Source organism: Spea bombifrons, chromosome 1, assembly GCF_027358695.1.
Source record: "Spea bombifrons isolate aSpeBom1 chromosome 1, aSpeBom1.2.pri, whole genome shotgun sequence".
NCBI lineage: Eukaryota > Metazoa > Chordata > Amphibia > Anura > Pelobatidae > Spea > Spea bombifrons.
Genome location: NC_071087.1, coordinates 130,582 through 145,150, shown reverse-complemented (window position 1 = coordinate 145,150; position 14,569 = coordinate 130,582). Strand labels below are relative to the sequence as shown.

The window sequence follows — 14,569 nt, the reverse complement described above, 5'->3', positions numbered from 1 at the left end:
CCATCTGTCACCGTGTGTCTAATGTCTGTCACTGTCTGTCACTTCTCACTGTCTGTCACCATCTGTAACTTCTCACCGCCTGTCTCATGTCTGTCACTGGTCACTGTGTTACTCTGAGGAGACTACCTGTCTCATGTCATTGAACAATATCTCAAGCTGTATTTCCCAGGCGGTGCTGTCTCTTGCTGTTTAGACCCTCTCTATGAATGCCAATACTGTTCACGGGGGTGTTTTGCGCCCGCTGGCGCGGGCCGCACCATACACGTTACTGATAGACGTGGCTCCTCGCGGGTGGGGCCTGATGGGTGTGGCTCTGTGTGACGCTGTGTGTAACGCTCTCTGTCTGTTTGCCGCCTCCAACCAGCCCGACAGACTGCTGGGTGTCTACACCATGGCAGAGAGACATCAGTGTGTGCTCCCCCTGCTGGTGAGAGCGAGACCTGTCCAAGCCACAGTAGGAAATGTAGAGCCAATGGATAAACTGACAGAGCTTTCTCTTTGTGCAGCAGATCAGAGGGAATCTCGCTCGCTTCCACAATTGTCTCACAGAGCTGCGGTCTCTCCCACGTGATGGACTCTGCACTCCTCGCGTGGGCTCCGTGGCCTTGGCTGTGCGCGACGCTCTGCAACAGAACAAGCAATTAACCCAGCATTCCTGCCCCGAAACCACCATGCACAGCGGCTTCATAGAGGTGATGCCCTTACATGCAAATATTCCCTACCCATGTGACAGACCACAGGGTGACAGACAGATATGTGACACGGAGTCTGCCCCTCCAACTGCAGGGTGGCAGACAGATATGGGACATGTAGTCTGCCCCTCCCACCGCAGGGTGACAGACAGATACGGGACACATAGTCTGCCCCTCCCACCGCAGGGTGACAGACAGATATGGGACACATAGTCTGCCCCTCCCACTGCAGGGTGACAGACAGATCTGGGACACGACTCGTTACTGAAGGTTTGGCCCCCAGGTCACAGTTGTGTCTGCGCGGTTGGGCCCCGAGGTTATGGCGGAGTTGGATGATGGGCTGAAAGACGCAGATCTCCGGACCCTGCGAAGGTTACTCGTTCTGCAGATCTGCGACCCAACGGGAGCCGCGAGTGACAGCGACTGCCCAGACCCGGGGGCCACAACAAGTAAGACGGCAATCTGTGCATATTATACACGCTCTGCACCGTGAATTCTCTGCAGATCTCTCCATGTGCGATGCGCTGCACTCATAATTCTCTGCAGGTCTCTCCGTGTGATGCTCTGTACCCAAAATGCTCTGCAGGTCTCGCTGTGTGATGCTCTGTACCCATAATGCTCTGCAGGCTTCTCTCCGTGTGATGCTCTGTACCCACAACGCTCTGTAGGCTTCTCACCGTGTGATGCTCTGTACCCATAATGCTCTGCAGGCTTCTCGCCGTGTGATGCTCTGTACCCATAATGCTCTGCAGGCTTCTCGCCGTGTGATGTTGAGTTCCGCGCGGTTCCCTGCGATGCTCTCAGTCTTGAGAGTTTCTTCAAGTTGTGGCTTTTTGAGGCAAGTCCTGAGCGAGAGACGCTCTGCATCGCTCTGCCCAACGGAGACGCACCATGTGAGTAGAGAGTATTACTCTGTAACTCTATCCTAACACCTGCTGTCTCTCTCTCTCTCCCCCCTCTCCCTCTCTCCCCCCTCTCCCTCTCTCCATCCCTCCCTCCTCCCCTTCTCTCTCCCTCCCTCCTCCCCTTCTCTCTCCCTCCCTCCTCCCCTTCTCTCTCCCTCCCTCCCTCCTCCCCCTCTCTCCCTCCCTCCCTCCTCCCCCTCTCTCCTCCCCCTCTCTCCCTCCCTCCCCCCTCCCCCTCTCTCTCCCTCCCTCCTCCCCCTCTCTCCCTCCCTCCCTCCTCCCCCTCTCTCTCCCTCCCTCCTTCCTCCCCCTCTCTCTCCCTCCCTCCATCCCTCTCTCCCTCCCTCTCTCCCTCCATCCCTCTCTCCCTCCCTCTCTCCCTCCCTCTCTCCATCCCTCTCTCCCTCCCTCTCTCCATCCCTCTCTCCCTCCATCCCTCTCTCCCCCTCCCTCCATCCCTCTCTACCCCTTCCCCCCTCTCTCCATCCCTCTACCCCATCTCTCTCCATCCCTCTACCCCCTTCTCTCTCCCCCCTCTCCCCCCCTCCCTCCCCAATCTCTCTCTCTCCCTCCCCCCATCTCTCTCTCTCCCCTTCTCTCTCTCTCTCTCTCTCTCTCTCTTTCTCTCCCTGTAACTTCACCCTCTCTTTGCAGTGCGTCTAGTGTGTGATGTTCACCGGCGGCTCATAGACCCGGAGGTTTTGCAGAGAGCACAAAGACTCGACGCCCTTCCAAGAGCCGCTCACAGGAGGCCGGTTGGGTTAAGCGGCCCCCAAACCCTCCAGGTGCTCAGGTACAAAGACCACCATTCTGTGCCTCACTGCAGGGCATCCCCCATACGGAGCCTTAGTGAGTTGCGTATTACATGTATTTATAATATGCCCCTGTTTAATGTATAGATAAATCAGCGAGCCGGCCCCCTGTATAATGTATAGTTAAATCAGTGAGCCGGCCCCCCCCTGTATAATGTATAGATAAATCAGCAAGCTGGCCCCTGTATAATGTATAGATAAATCAGTGAGGCGCCCCCTGAATAATGTATAGATAAATCAGTGACCGGCCCCCTGTATAATGTATAGTTAAGTCAGTGATACCTATAGATTTTATAGGGGCCGGCTCACTGATTTATCTATACATTATACAGGGAGCCGGCTCACTGATTTATCTATACATTATACAGAGGGCCGGTCACTGATTTATCTATACATTATACAGGGGCCGGCTCGCTGATTTATCTATACATTATACAGGGGGCCGGTCGCTGATTTATCTATACATTATACAAGGGGCCGGTCACTAATTTATCTATACATTATACATGGGGCCAGGTCACCGATTTAACTATACATTATACAGGGGGCCGGGTAACTGACTTATCTATACATTATACAGGGGCCGGCTCACTGATTTATCTTGACGTTATACAGGGGGCCGGTCACTGATTTATCTATGCATTATACAGGGGGGCGGTCACTGATTTATCTATGCATTATACAGGGGGCCGGCTCACTGATTTACCTATACATTATACAGGGGCCGGTCACTGATTTATCTATACATTATACAGGGGCCGGTCACTGATTTATCTATACATTATACAGGGGGTCGGTCACTGATTTATCTATACATTATACAGGGGCCGGGGGAGTAGTGCAGATGGGTCTGCTATTAATGAAGTGGGCTGAGGAGGGTGATGGGGCAGATCCTTATTTATTTTGCCTCACTCCTCAGAGCTGTACCCACCCGTGGGGTCTGTGGTTCAGTGCTGTACGGACTCCCCTCCATCCTGTACCCCACGGCATGCTGGGAACTGGACTGGGATCAACTGGAATCCAATCAGGAGGATTTCCACGCTGTGCGTCACTGTTTGCAGGTCGGTGTTATGCGAGAGTCCAGCAGAGGGCAGGCAGGGCCTGGCACAGGGCAGCCACGCATCCCCAGTAGTTCCGCCCCTGGGTTTCTGGGGCCACATGTGGGACCCCTGTGACTGAGGCAAATGACCACAGGCCACGTATCTCACAGCCGCCCAAGCCAATAGAGCTGACAGCTGGGAGGCAAATGAGGGTATCTACCCCGATGACACGAGATGACACTGGATGCGAGGCGGGCATGACTCTCTTCACCCACCACGTTATACATACACACATATACAATAACACATATATAGAACTGTATGCGCATTATCGATGGGTGGGCATACCCATAACATATATATATATATATATATATATATATACTGTATATACACACCGATCCACCATAACAAATATATATACTGTATATATATACTGTATATACACACCGATCCACCATAACATATATATATATATACTGTATATACACAACGATCCGCCATAACATATATATATATATATATATATATACACTGTATGTTCACACACCGATCCGCCATAACATATATATACTGTATATATATATACTGTATATACACACCGATCCACCATAACATATATATATATATATATATATATATATACTGTATATACACACCGATCCACCATAACATATATATATATATATATACTGTATATACACACCGATCCGCCATAACATATATATATATACACTGTATTTTCACACAACGATCCGCCATAACATATATATATATACACTGTATTTTCACACACCCATCCGCCATAACATTTATATACTGTATATATATATATATATACTGTATATACACACCGATCCACCATAACATATATATATACTGTATATACACACCGATCCACCATAACATATATATATATATATATATATATATATATATATAGATATACTGTATATACACACTGATCCGCCATAACATATATATATATACACACTGTATTTTCACACACCGATCCGCCATAACATTTATATACTGTATATACACACCTATCCGCCGCCATAACATAGGCTTAACCGGGTCAGAACATCTCCAAAACTGCAGGTCTTGTGGTGGTCCCGGTCTGCAGGGGACAGTATCTATTAAAAGGGGTCCACGGAAGGAAAAGCAGTGACTGGCTACAGGGTCATGGGCGGCCAAGGCTTACAGACAATATTAACATTGCTGTAAAGTTACAAGGTGTCACTTCTAACATGTCTCTCTCTCTCTCTCTCTCTCTCTTAGTCCCAGGAGCTGTCTCTCATTGCATGCAGCACCCAGCACCCTATCACATCGGCTCCTCATGTCCTGTCTCATTTTCTTATTTCGGCCTCTGACACGGCTGCTCTACTCCTGCGTCCTGTAGCCTCCAGAGAGCTTCTCCTGCCCGTGGATCCTGCTCCAATTACCCACCCGGTGCCGGACAGAGCCCTGGTCAGAGCCCAGGTACAGCGGCAGATGGTTTGAGACGTTTAAAGGCGAGAGTATACTGTGGGTAGAATAGGGATACGTGATGCGCATTGGACATAACCAGGTACTGTGCCTACAAATGGTTCCTTCAGGTGCCCCAGGAGCCATTAGGAGTCAAGGTGTTGCAGATGCATATTTCCAAGAACTATCAGGCAATTCATAAGGCAAACAGGAAAAAGGGTGAGAGCAGCGGGGGGATCATACTGCAGATTACCAAACTGTCATTACGGGGCCATGTGCCTAAATAGCCAAACTCCGAAATTTCTCCTGTCCTCTCAGCCTTAGCTGGTCTCCCTCATACCTGCCTCACCCCTTACAATCCCACATGAATGCTGCAGCCAGACTTCACTTCCTCACCTATCGCTCTACTAACCCCTCTCCCCCGTCTATGTCCTCACTGGATGCCTGCAAATCCCTTCATGGCAGTTCCACCATTTCCTCATCTCTTAATATCCTCCTACTGACTACCTCCACTCATCCGATGATCCTCGGCTGACCTCTGCCCTGATCTTTCCCTCTCATGAGCATATACAAGTCTTCTTCAGATCTGCCCATCCTCTGGAATGCCATTCCCTGGCGCAGCTAACTGTCCCCATCTACAGTCCCTCAAAAAAAACATAATACCACTTCTTCAGGGAAGCAAATCAGCTGCCACCTACCTTTTTGACTCACCTTTCGGCAACATACATGGTACGTGTTTGGTATCAATGTACCAGCTGCACTCCGGGATCTCTCTCCGTGTTTGCACGTGTGTTCTAAAAAAGCCTGACCCATGCAAGGATTATGAGGTACCTCCACCTCCTTCTAGTTTTTAAGCCCCTGTGCACAGGGCCCTCCTTATGTTTTGTTTCTGTCCAAATTATGTGATGAAGTACCTGTTATGTGCTGTTTACTCATTGTACATCACTTCAGAGTATGCTGGCATTATATAAATGTGTAAATGATAATAATAAGATAGTGTTTGCTGATGTTCTCTCTGGCTAATGTGTGATGGGATATATGACATATGGTTTGATATATGACACACATATATGTGAATTCTATGTGGCAGGGTGCTCTCCGCTGCCTTGTGGTTGAATCCATCTATAACCCTCTCCTTATGACCTGCAATCTATACCAACACCTTCAGCGCATCTACATCCAGCCTTCCCGTCACCAAGCACAGCCAAAGCATGTGTCAGCATCACGTGGACCTGCAGGAGGAGGCTCGAGCAGCGGGCAGGTGAGCTCATTAATCTGTATAGGGTAATATTGTGCCAGCAAATGTATAGATCAAATTCTATATTCCTGCTAATAACTATGTGTCCCCATAGGTGTGCTTCTAGTTTGGAGTATTATGGTGGGCCTGGCCACCTATGTCATTAACCCCATGATGTGCTAGGCTAAAAGATTGCTTTGTTCCCCCAAACAATGTTGCTGTAATGTCTCGATATCAAGGCATTTGGCAACACTGAAAACTGCTGCAATCCTCCCGCCCCGGAGCGACAATGTGTGCGATCAACAATGTCCCAAGTAGGTCATGGGCACAGGATGACCAAATCTCAAAATTCCAAATTGAAAAGCTGAAAAGTGCATGTCTCAAATGTGGCTTTTTAAACCCCAAACAACCCGACAAACCCTTGCATGGGTGATGTCACTGTACTCAGGAGATGTTTGTAAACACATGGGATGTTGTTTGACAGTAACATATACCACAAGCTGTAAATTCACACCTGAACTACAATTACTACCACAAAGTTTCACATGGGCTGGTGGTAAATTAGTGCATGTAAAGAGTTCAAATATTAGCATTTTAAATACCCTGGGGTGTCTAGTTTTCAAAAATATATGGTTTGATAGGAATAAATTAAATTGTCCAGGTTCAGAGATGTCCCAAACAGGACATGGGGGTAGGATAGAGAGATATGAAAAAAATGTTTTTCAAATGGCAAAATGCTACTTGTACTTATTCCTCTATAACGTGCAAAAAAATCCCATAAAACATAAAAACCTTGGTTATTTCTAAACTCAGGACAAATATTAGAAGCTGTTTAGCACAATTTTTATTAGCTTTTGCAGAGGAATAAAATATTTTACAATTAAAGGTCAGAAAAAGTCCTTTTTTATTCTTCATGTTTTTATATTTTATATAGTAAATTGAATGATATGATCAAAATAATGTAATCTAAAGAAAGCCCTTCCTGTCCTGACAAGAAAAGATATAACTTGTGTGGGTTCACTAATCAGAGAGTAGAAAATTGTAGCAACATGAGCACCACAGAAATGTTAAATCAGCCATTGTCACAAAGGGTGAAAAAAAAAAAAAAACAGCTCCGTCCTTCCGGGGTTAAAAACTTTCTGGACCCCCAGGCGATGGTTGGATGGGAAAGGGCAGCCAAATGATTGCGCCCCCTTGGGTAGAGGGACCTGGTGAGAAAAAGGGAAACATCCTGTGGACACATGTGACTGAGGGACAGTGTGTGGACATACTATGTGCCTGTGGGGTAGTATTTAAAGGTTACTTGCAGATTACTGCCCCAAACTCCAGGTACTTCTCCTGACTCCTCAGTCAGGAGGAATGAGTTAATAGGGTGGAATAATCCTGTAGATCATGGGAACGGGAAGTTGTGATATCTGCTGCCATGTTATACATATACAGGGATTTCCTAACATGAATTTGAAATGTATATATATATGTAATATGGATGTAAGGAAAATACACCCTCTTTGAATTCTATGGTTTTACATGTCAGGACATAATAACAATTATTTGTTCCTTAGCAGGTTTAAAGAATAGGTAAATACAAACTCAGATGAACAACAGCACATGACATATTACACCATGTCATGATTTATTCAACAAAAATAAAGCCAAAATGGAGAAGCCATGTGTGAAAAACTAACTACATTCTTACTGCTTCCATAGGCATTAAGATGCTAAGTAGCAGACAGGTGCTGCTGATCAAATGCCCTTGATTAATTGATCATCAGCAAGTGTGACAACCTATATAAAAGCCAAAGTTTTAGCAGTTTGCTGGGCTGGAGCATTCATGTGTCTTTTACCACAATGCCAATGAGGAAAGCTTAGCGATGATCTTAAAGAAGCAATTGTCGCCGCCCATCAATCTGGGAAGGATTAAAAGACCATTTCCAAACAATTTAAAGTCTATCATTCTACAGAGCAGGGGCGTACCTAGAGTATTTGGCACCTGGGGCGGATCCTTTAAAACTGCATAGCTTCTATCGTTATATACTGGCGCAGACATTGAAAGTGGTACAGCATTACTGGTATCATTATATACTGAGGCAGACATTGACAGTGGTACAGCATTACACCTATCACTATATACTGAGGCAGACATTGATGTGGGTACAGCATAACACCTATCACTATATACTGAGGCCGACATTGAAAGGGGTACAGCATAACACCTAACACTATATACTGAGGCAGACATTGACGGTGGTACAGCGTAATCCCTATCACTATACATTGAGCCAGACACTGATAATAGTGCAGCATAACTCCTATCACTATATACTAACCCAAACATTGGTGTGGTGTAGGCCACTATGCACCGAAAAGAAAATTCTTGACTGAATCCGAAAATCCAGCATTTACCTGTCCGAAGCCAAATATGACCCCCCACCATAGAAAAAATCTCACTAACACAGCAAAATAGGACCAAAAAATTCAATAACAATATTAATATATATATATATATATATATATATGATTGTTAACAGCAATCACACTCATGCCTATCATGCCCAGGCATACCCAGATTCCAGCATGTACTAGCTGACTTGGCATGATAGTAGTGTGATTGCTGTTAGCAATTATATATATATATATATATATATATATATATATATATATATATATATTGTTATTATTATTGTTCACATGTGAACTCAGCACTGGAGGCATAGAATCAGACATACAAATCCCGTATTTGGAGGTATACAATAATAATGTATGGAAACATAGCAAGAGATAAAACTACAGGCATAGATGATAGGTTGCACAACCCAAAGCCAGCTCTGGCGTCCACACTGCCCACATAGAACCTGACCAGCACCCAGATTACACACATAAGATTTTCCATCTTTGTCCCCAAACAGCCCAGAATGAGTCAACTTTGTCCCCAAACAGCCCAGAATGAGTCAACTTTGTCCCCAAACAGCCCAGCCTGTGCCATCTTTGTCCCATAAACACCCCTCCTGTGTCATCTTGGTCCCCAAGGCTCAAACATCCTGCTCTACATCAATTATACATCTATCATACACACAAACACTTTAACAGTCACTCACTAATTCACACTTTCATTCACATAATTAATTCACACAATCATTTATTCTCTCTCATTCACACAAATTTACACATTCATTAATGCATTCTCACAAACACATTAATTATCTCCCTCATTCAGACAATTCATCCACACATTCATTCATATTCTCACTCATTCTCACTATCTACCTTTCCCCCTTTTCTACCCCTTCTCACTATCTACCCCCTCTCCCTCCCTTCTCACTATCTGGACAGACAAGGCCAAAGTGAAGATGTTTGCCCAAAATGGACAACGCCACGTTTGACAAAAACTAAACACAGAATATCAGCACAAACACCACAATTACCTGTTGTCAAGCACGGTGGTGGAGGTGCAATGATTTGGACTTGCTTTGCAGCCACAGGACCGGGGAACCTTGCAGTCATTGAGTTGCCCATGAACTCATCTGTAAACCCAAATATTCTGGATCCAAATATGAGGCCATCTGTCCAACAACTAAAGTTTGGCCAAAAGTGGGTCATGCAACAGGACAATGATCCCAAGCACACCAGAAACTCTACAACAGCATGGCTGAAAAAGAAAAAAAAAACATGGTGCTGCAATGGCCCGGTCAAAGTCCAGACCTCAACCCGACTGAAATGCTGTGGCAGGACCTTAAGAGAGCTGCACATAACCAAATGCCTGCAAACCTCAATGAACTGAAGCAACGCTGTAAAGGAGAGTGCACCAAAATACCTCCACAACAATGTGAGAGACTGATAAAGTCATACAGAACATGATTACTTCAACCTATTGCTACTAAAGGTGGTTCTACAAGCTATTGTATCATAAAGTGTACCGTATTTGCTCGATTATAAGACGACCCCCCCAAAATCTGAATATAAATTGATGAAAAAAAGAAAAAGCCTGAATATAAGTCGACCCTATAGGAAAAAAGTTTTACCAGTAAATGTTAATTCATGTAAACAAATTTTTTTTAATAAAAGCTATGATTGAGAAAAATATTTTGTTTTTATTTACTTTTTTTTTCAACCTGCTCCCCCAGTCATGCACATCTGCCCCCATCTTGTCAGTCTACCCCCAGAAATGCCTTATTCCCCCTATATGCCACTGTGCCCCATGATATGCCTTTTAACCCTCTAAATGCCACTGTGCCCCATGATATGCCTTTTAACCCTCTAGATGCCACTGTGCCCCATGATATGCCTTTTGACCCCCTATGTGCCACTTTGCCTCCAGAGTTGCCTTATACCCCTATATGCCACTGTGGCATTTAGGGGGTAAAAAGGCATATTATGGGGCAGAGTGGCATATAGGGAGGTATAAGGCATTTCAGGAGGCAGAGTGGCATTAAGGGGGTTAAAAGGCATTTCATAGAGCACTCTGCCTCCAGAAATGCCTTATGCCCCCCATTTGACACTCCCTCCCCCTCCCTCCTCCAAACTTACCGGTGCTTCTGAGTCCCCGGTGCTTAGTCCGGGCAGCGTGTAGCGCTCTACGCGATTCGCGTAGACAACTTCCACTGCAGCCGGGAGGAGGTGCGGTTAGCAGCGGGGGTCCATCGCGCAGACCTTCCGCGGCTGTCAGAGTTCCCCGGCCGCTCCGGGAACTCTGATCTCTGACAGCCGCGGAAGGTCTGCGTGATGGACGCAGACAACCCCCGCTGCTAACCGCACCTCCTCCCGGCTGCAGCGGAAGTTGTCTACGCGAATCGCTCAGAAGCACCGGTAAGTTGGGGGGGCATAACACAGGGGGATCCAGGTCCCCTGCATCGCTGCGGGGGATCTGGATCTTAGTCTCATAGTCAGACCTATTTGAGGTCTGATTATAAGATGACCCCGATTATAAGACGAGGGGTATTTTTCAGAGCATTTGCTCTGGAAAAAACATTGTCTTATAATCGAGCAAATACGGTACTAAGTTTTTCATTAGCTTCTTCATTTTGGCTTAATTTTTGTTGAATAGATAATTACACGATGCAATGTATCATATGTTGCTGTTCATCTGAGGTTGTATTTAACTAATTTGTAGACCTGCTGGGAACAGTTGATTGTTAATATGTCCTGATGTGTAAAACCATAGAATTAAAAGGTGTACTTTCTTTTTCCGTATGGCTGTATATATATATACACTATATTGCCAAAGTATAGTCCCCCTTTTGCAGCTATAATGGCTTCAGCTCTTCTGGGAAGGATTCCCACAAGATTTTGGGGAGGTTTTGCCCGTTCATCCAGTAGAGCGTTTGAGCGTTAGGGGGTTAAAAGGCATTTCATAGAGCACTCTGCCTACAGAAATGCCTTATGCCCCCCATTTGACACTCCCTCCCCCTCCCTCCTCCAAACTTACCGGTGCTTCTGAGTCCCTGGTGCTTAGTCCAGGCAGCGTGTAGCGCTCTACGCGATTCGCGTAGACAACTTCCGCTGCAGCCAGGAGGAGGTGCGGTTAGCAGCGGGGGTCCATCTCGCTGACCTTCCCCGGCTGTCAGAGTTCCCCGGCCGCCCTGGTGCAGGGGACTCTGATCTCTGACAGCCGCGGAAGGTCTGTGCGATGGACGCAGACAACCCCCACTGCTAACCTGCTAACCCCCTTTTGCAGCTATAATGGCTTCAGCTCTTCTGGGAAGGATTCCCACAAGATTTTGGGGAGTTTTTGGGGGAAGTTTTGCCCGTTTATCCAGTAGAGCGTTTGTGAGGTCAGGCACTGATGTTGGACGAGACACCTGCCTCGCAATCTCCATTCCAGTTTGTCCTAAAGGTGTTCGATGGGATTAAGGTCGGGTCTCTGTGCGGCCGATCAAGTTCTTCCCACCAAACTCATTCAACCGTGTCTTCATAGAGCTTGCTTTGTGCGCTGGGGCTCAGTCACGCTGGAATAGAAAAGGGTTACCCCCAAACTGTTCCCACAAAGTTGAAAGCATAGCATTGTCCAAAATGCCTTGTTGCTGAAGCATTAAGATGCCCCTTCACTTGAAGTAAGGAACCCAAACCCTGAGCAACAGCCCGAGAACGTTACCCCTTTCCCCACCAAACTTTACGGCAGGTAACGTTCTTCTGGCATCTGCCAAACCCAGACTTGCACGTCGGACTGCCCAACCAGAGAAGTGTGATTGGTCACTCCACAGAACACGTTTCCACGGCCCTAGAGTCCTGCGGCACATTGTACTTGGTGATGTGAGGCTTGCTTGCAGCTGCTCGGCCACGGAAACCCATTCCACGAAGCTCCTGTCGTGCAATTTTTGTGCTGATATGCGCCGCAGGTCCTATCCCACGCCACGCGTCCTATCCCAGCGCCACGTGTGTATTCTGTGTATATACACAGTTCTTGTATATAGTGCTTGTTTTAATCTGTAAATTGCTTAACATGATGATTTATGTCTCTCGTTGACGTGCTTTAGGGGACACTAAGGCACAGGAAAGCCAGGGCCTCAGTCGCTCCTCTGCCCCTGGTGCCTCCAGCCCAGCGCATCTTGAAGACCCGTCGTGAGGGTGAGACAGCTGTGGCTGACTTCATGCAAGCTCAGGGCGACTTCCTCCCTGACGTCGAACCCACCGTCTCCAGTAGGTCCCAATTCCGACTGAAATGGGACCAAAAGTGATAAAACCCAGTCCTTCCCGAGATTTGTTTATTATGGGGCTGGGAAATGGGGTAGAAAATACCTTGTTAATGAGACAAAAATTAAAACCTCTCCTGTTCTCAGCCACCATTTAATCGCCGAGGGGTCTATTCACTAAAGGGGCAGCTTCAGCTCCCACACTTCACTATTCACTACATCGGCTCCTCCAGCGAGAAGGGCTGAGCTGGCCCTGTATAATGTATAATTCAGTTAGGATACTGGGGGGCCTTGCTTTGGTGAATAAACCCATTTATGTTTTGTGACGTTGGCCACTTTCTGTTATAGTCATTATTACTCCAATGTCATTGTAGTATTGTTATGTTGTTACTTTTGTGTCATTATAGCATTATGTTGTTACTCCTCTGTTCTTAAATTATTGTTATGTTGTTACTCCTCTGTCACATTATTTTTTGTGATGTTACTCCTGTGTTGGTACAGAGTTGTTATATTGTTACTCCTGTGTAGCCATAGTGCTATCACACCTCATTTAAAATAGAACCATAGGGGTTGCGGGGCAGGGGGCATTTCTCTGTTTTGTCCTGATTACAGTGGCAGGTTTGACTTTGTGTGGTTTGCTTATAATTGGAGTGGAGCAAGTTGAGGCGAAACCAGACCATGGAGGCTCTTGTGCATGGTTACAGCCCCATGAAAGCTTCTCTTCCACCTCAGGTAGGGCAGGGGTTTTTAATCGTGCCCCAGACAGTTCTTACATCAGTACTTTGACACAGAACGTACTCGCTGGCATCCATGTGTCCACCAGCTGGATTAAAAATCCCTCTACAGAAAGTCTCAGTAACTAGGAGCAGGCAAGGCCAGGTTACGCAGCTTTGCGTCCTTCAGCAAATATACGGGAAGGGCTCCTTTTCTGGATTTAGTGTCCAGGGGGCCCCAGCACAGCCCCGTCAAACCCCTACCCACCCTGGCTGTGTGTACCGCTGGGCAATGATGGGTATATTAGTATGTTACTGGGTGTAAGTGTGTTACAGTGTGTTAGTAACAGTGTGCATGTAGGAGCAGCTTGGGGGCCTTTGCTGTGTAGTTTTCCCACCTTTAGGAACTTGCAGTCTTTTCCTTCCATTCTATTCTTTCATCTTTTCTTATTTCCGTTTAAGTCTCTCTCCCTCATTTTTAAACATACTGTATATACATATTCATATACACACACACACATATATATAAATACCGTATTTATCGGCGTATAACACGCACTGGCGTATAACACGCACCCCCATTTTAACAAGGAAATTTGAGTAAGAAAAAATAATTTTAACTTGGAAGCTATGAACTTAATGTTGGAATAATATTTATTACATTATAACATTTATTATAACATTTATACCACTTATAAGGCAAATATGAAAGAAAAAGCACCTCTTTGAACAAAAAAACTGAACAAAAAAAACTTCATCAGAATCACTGCTATCTGGGAAACCACACACACACACACACACTCAGACACACACACACACTCAGACACACACACACACAGTAAGACACACACGCTAAGACACACACAGTAAGACACACACACTCAGACACACTCACACTCAGACACACACGCTAAGACACACACAGTAAGACACACAAACTCAGACACACACACAGTAAGACACACTCACTAAGACACACACACAGTAAGACACACACACTCAGACACACACACTCAGACACTAAGACACACACTCAGACACACACACTAAGACACACACTTAGACACAGACACAAAC

The 14,569-nt window shown here is 46.1% G+C and overlaps 1 protein-coding gene across 1 annotated transcript; it reads left to right on the top strand.

The window, feature by feature from the left end:
* The first annotated feature begins 202 nt into the window (after window positions 1-202).
* M1AP (meiosis 1 associated protein) lies at window positions 203-13,329 on the top strand. Its single transcript, XM_053469600.1, has 9 exons — window positions 203-427; window positions 510-692; window positions 976-1,141; window positions 1,445-1,585; window positions 2,252-2,390; window positions 3,329-3,470; window positions 4,731-4,931; window positions 6,007-6,177; window positions 12,624-13,329. Exons 1-9 carry the CDS (start codon window positions 203-205, stop codon window positions 12,822-12,824), a joined length of 1,569 nt encoding a protein of 522 aa, XP_053325575.1. The 3' UTR covers window positions 12,825-13,329.
* The last annotated feature ends 1,240 nt before the right edge of the window (window positions 13,330-14,569 follow it).

Excerpts from the sequence above, each read along its gene's own strand:
- M1AP (XM_053469600.1), top strand. The coding sequence starts at position 203 with ATGAATGCCAATACTGTTCACGGGGGTGTTTTGCGCCCGCTGGCGCGG. Across the intron at positions 428-509 it reads AGTGTGTGCTCCCCCTGCTG|ATCAGAGGGAATCTCGCTCG; the intron begins GTGAGAGCGAGA and ends TTTGTGCAGCAG. Across the intron at positions 4,932-6,006 it reads GAGCCCTGGTCAGAGCCCAG|GGTGCTCTCCGCTGCCTTGT; the intron begins GTACAGCGGCAG and ends TCTATGTGGCAG.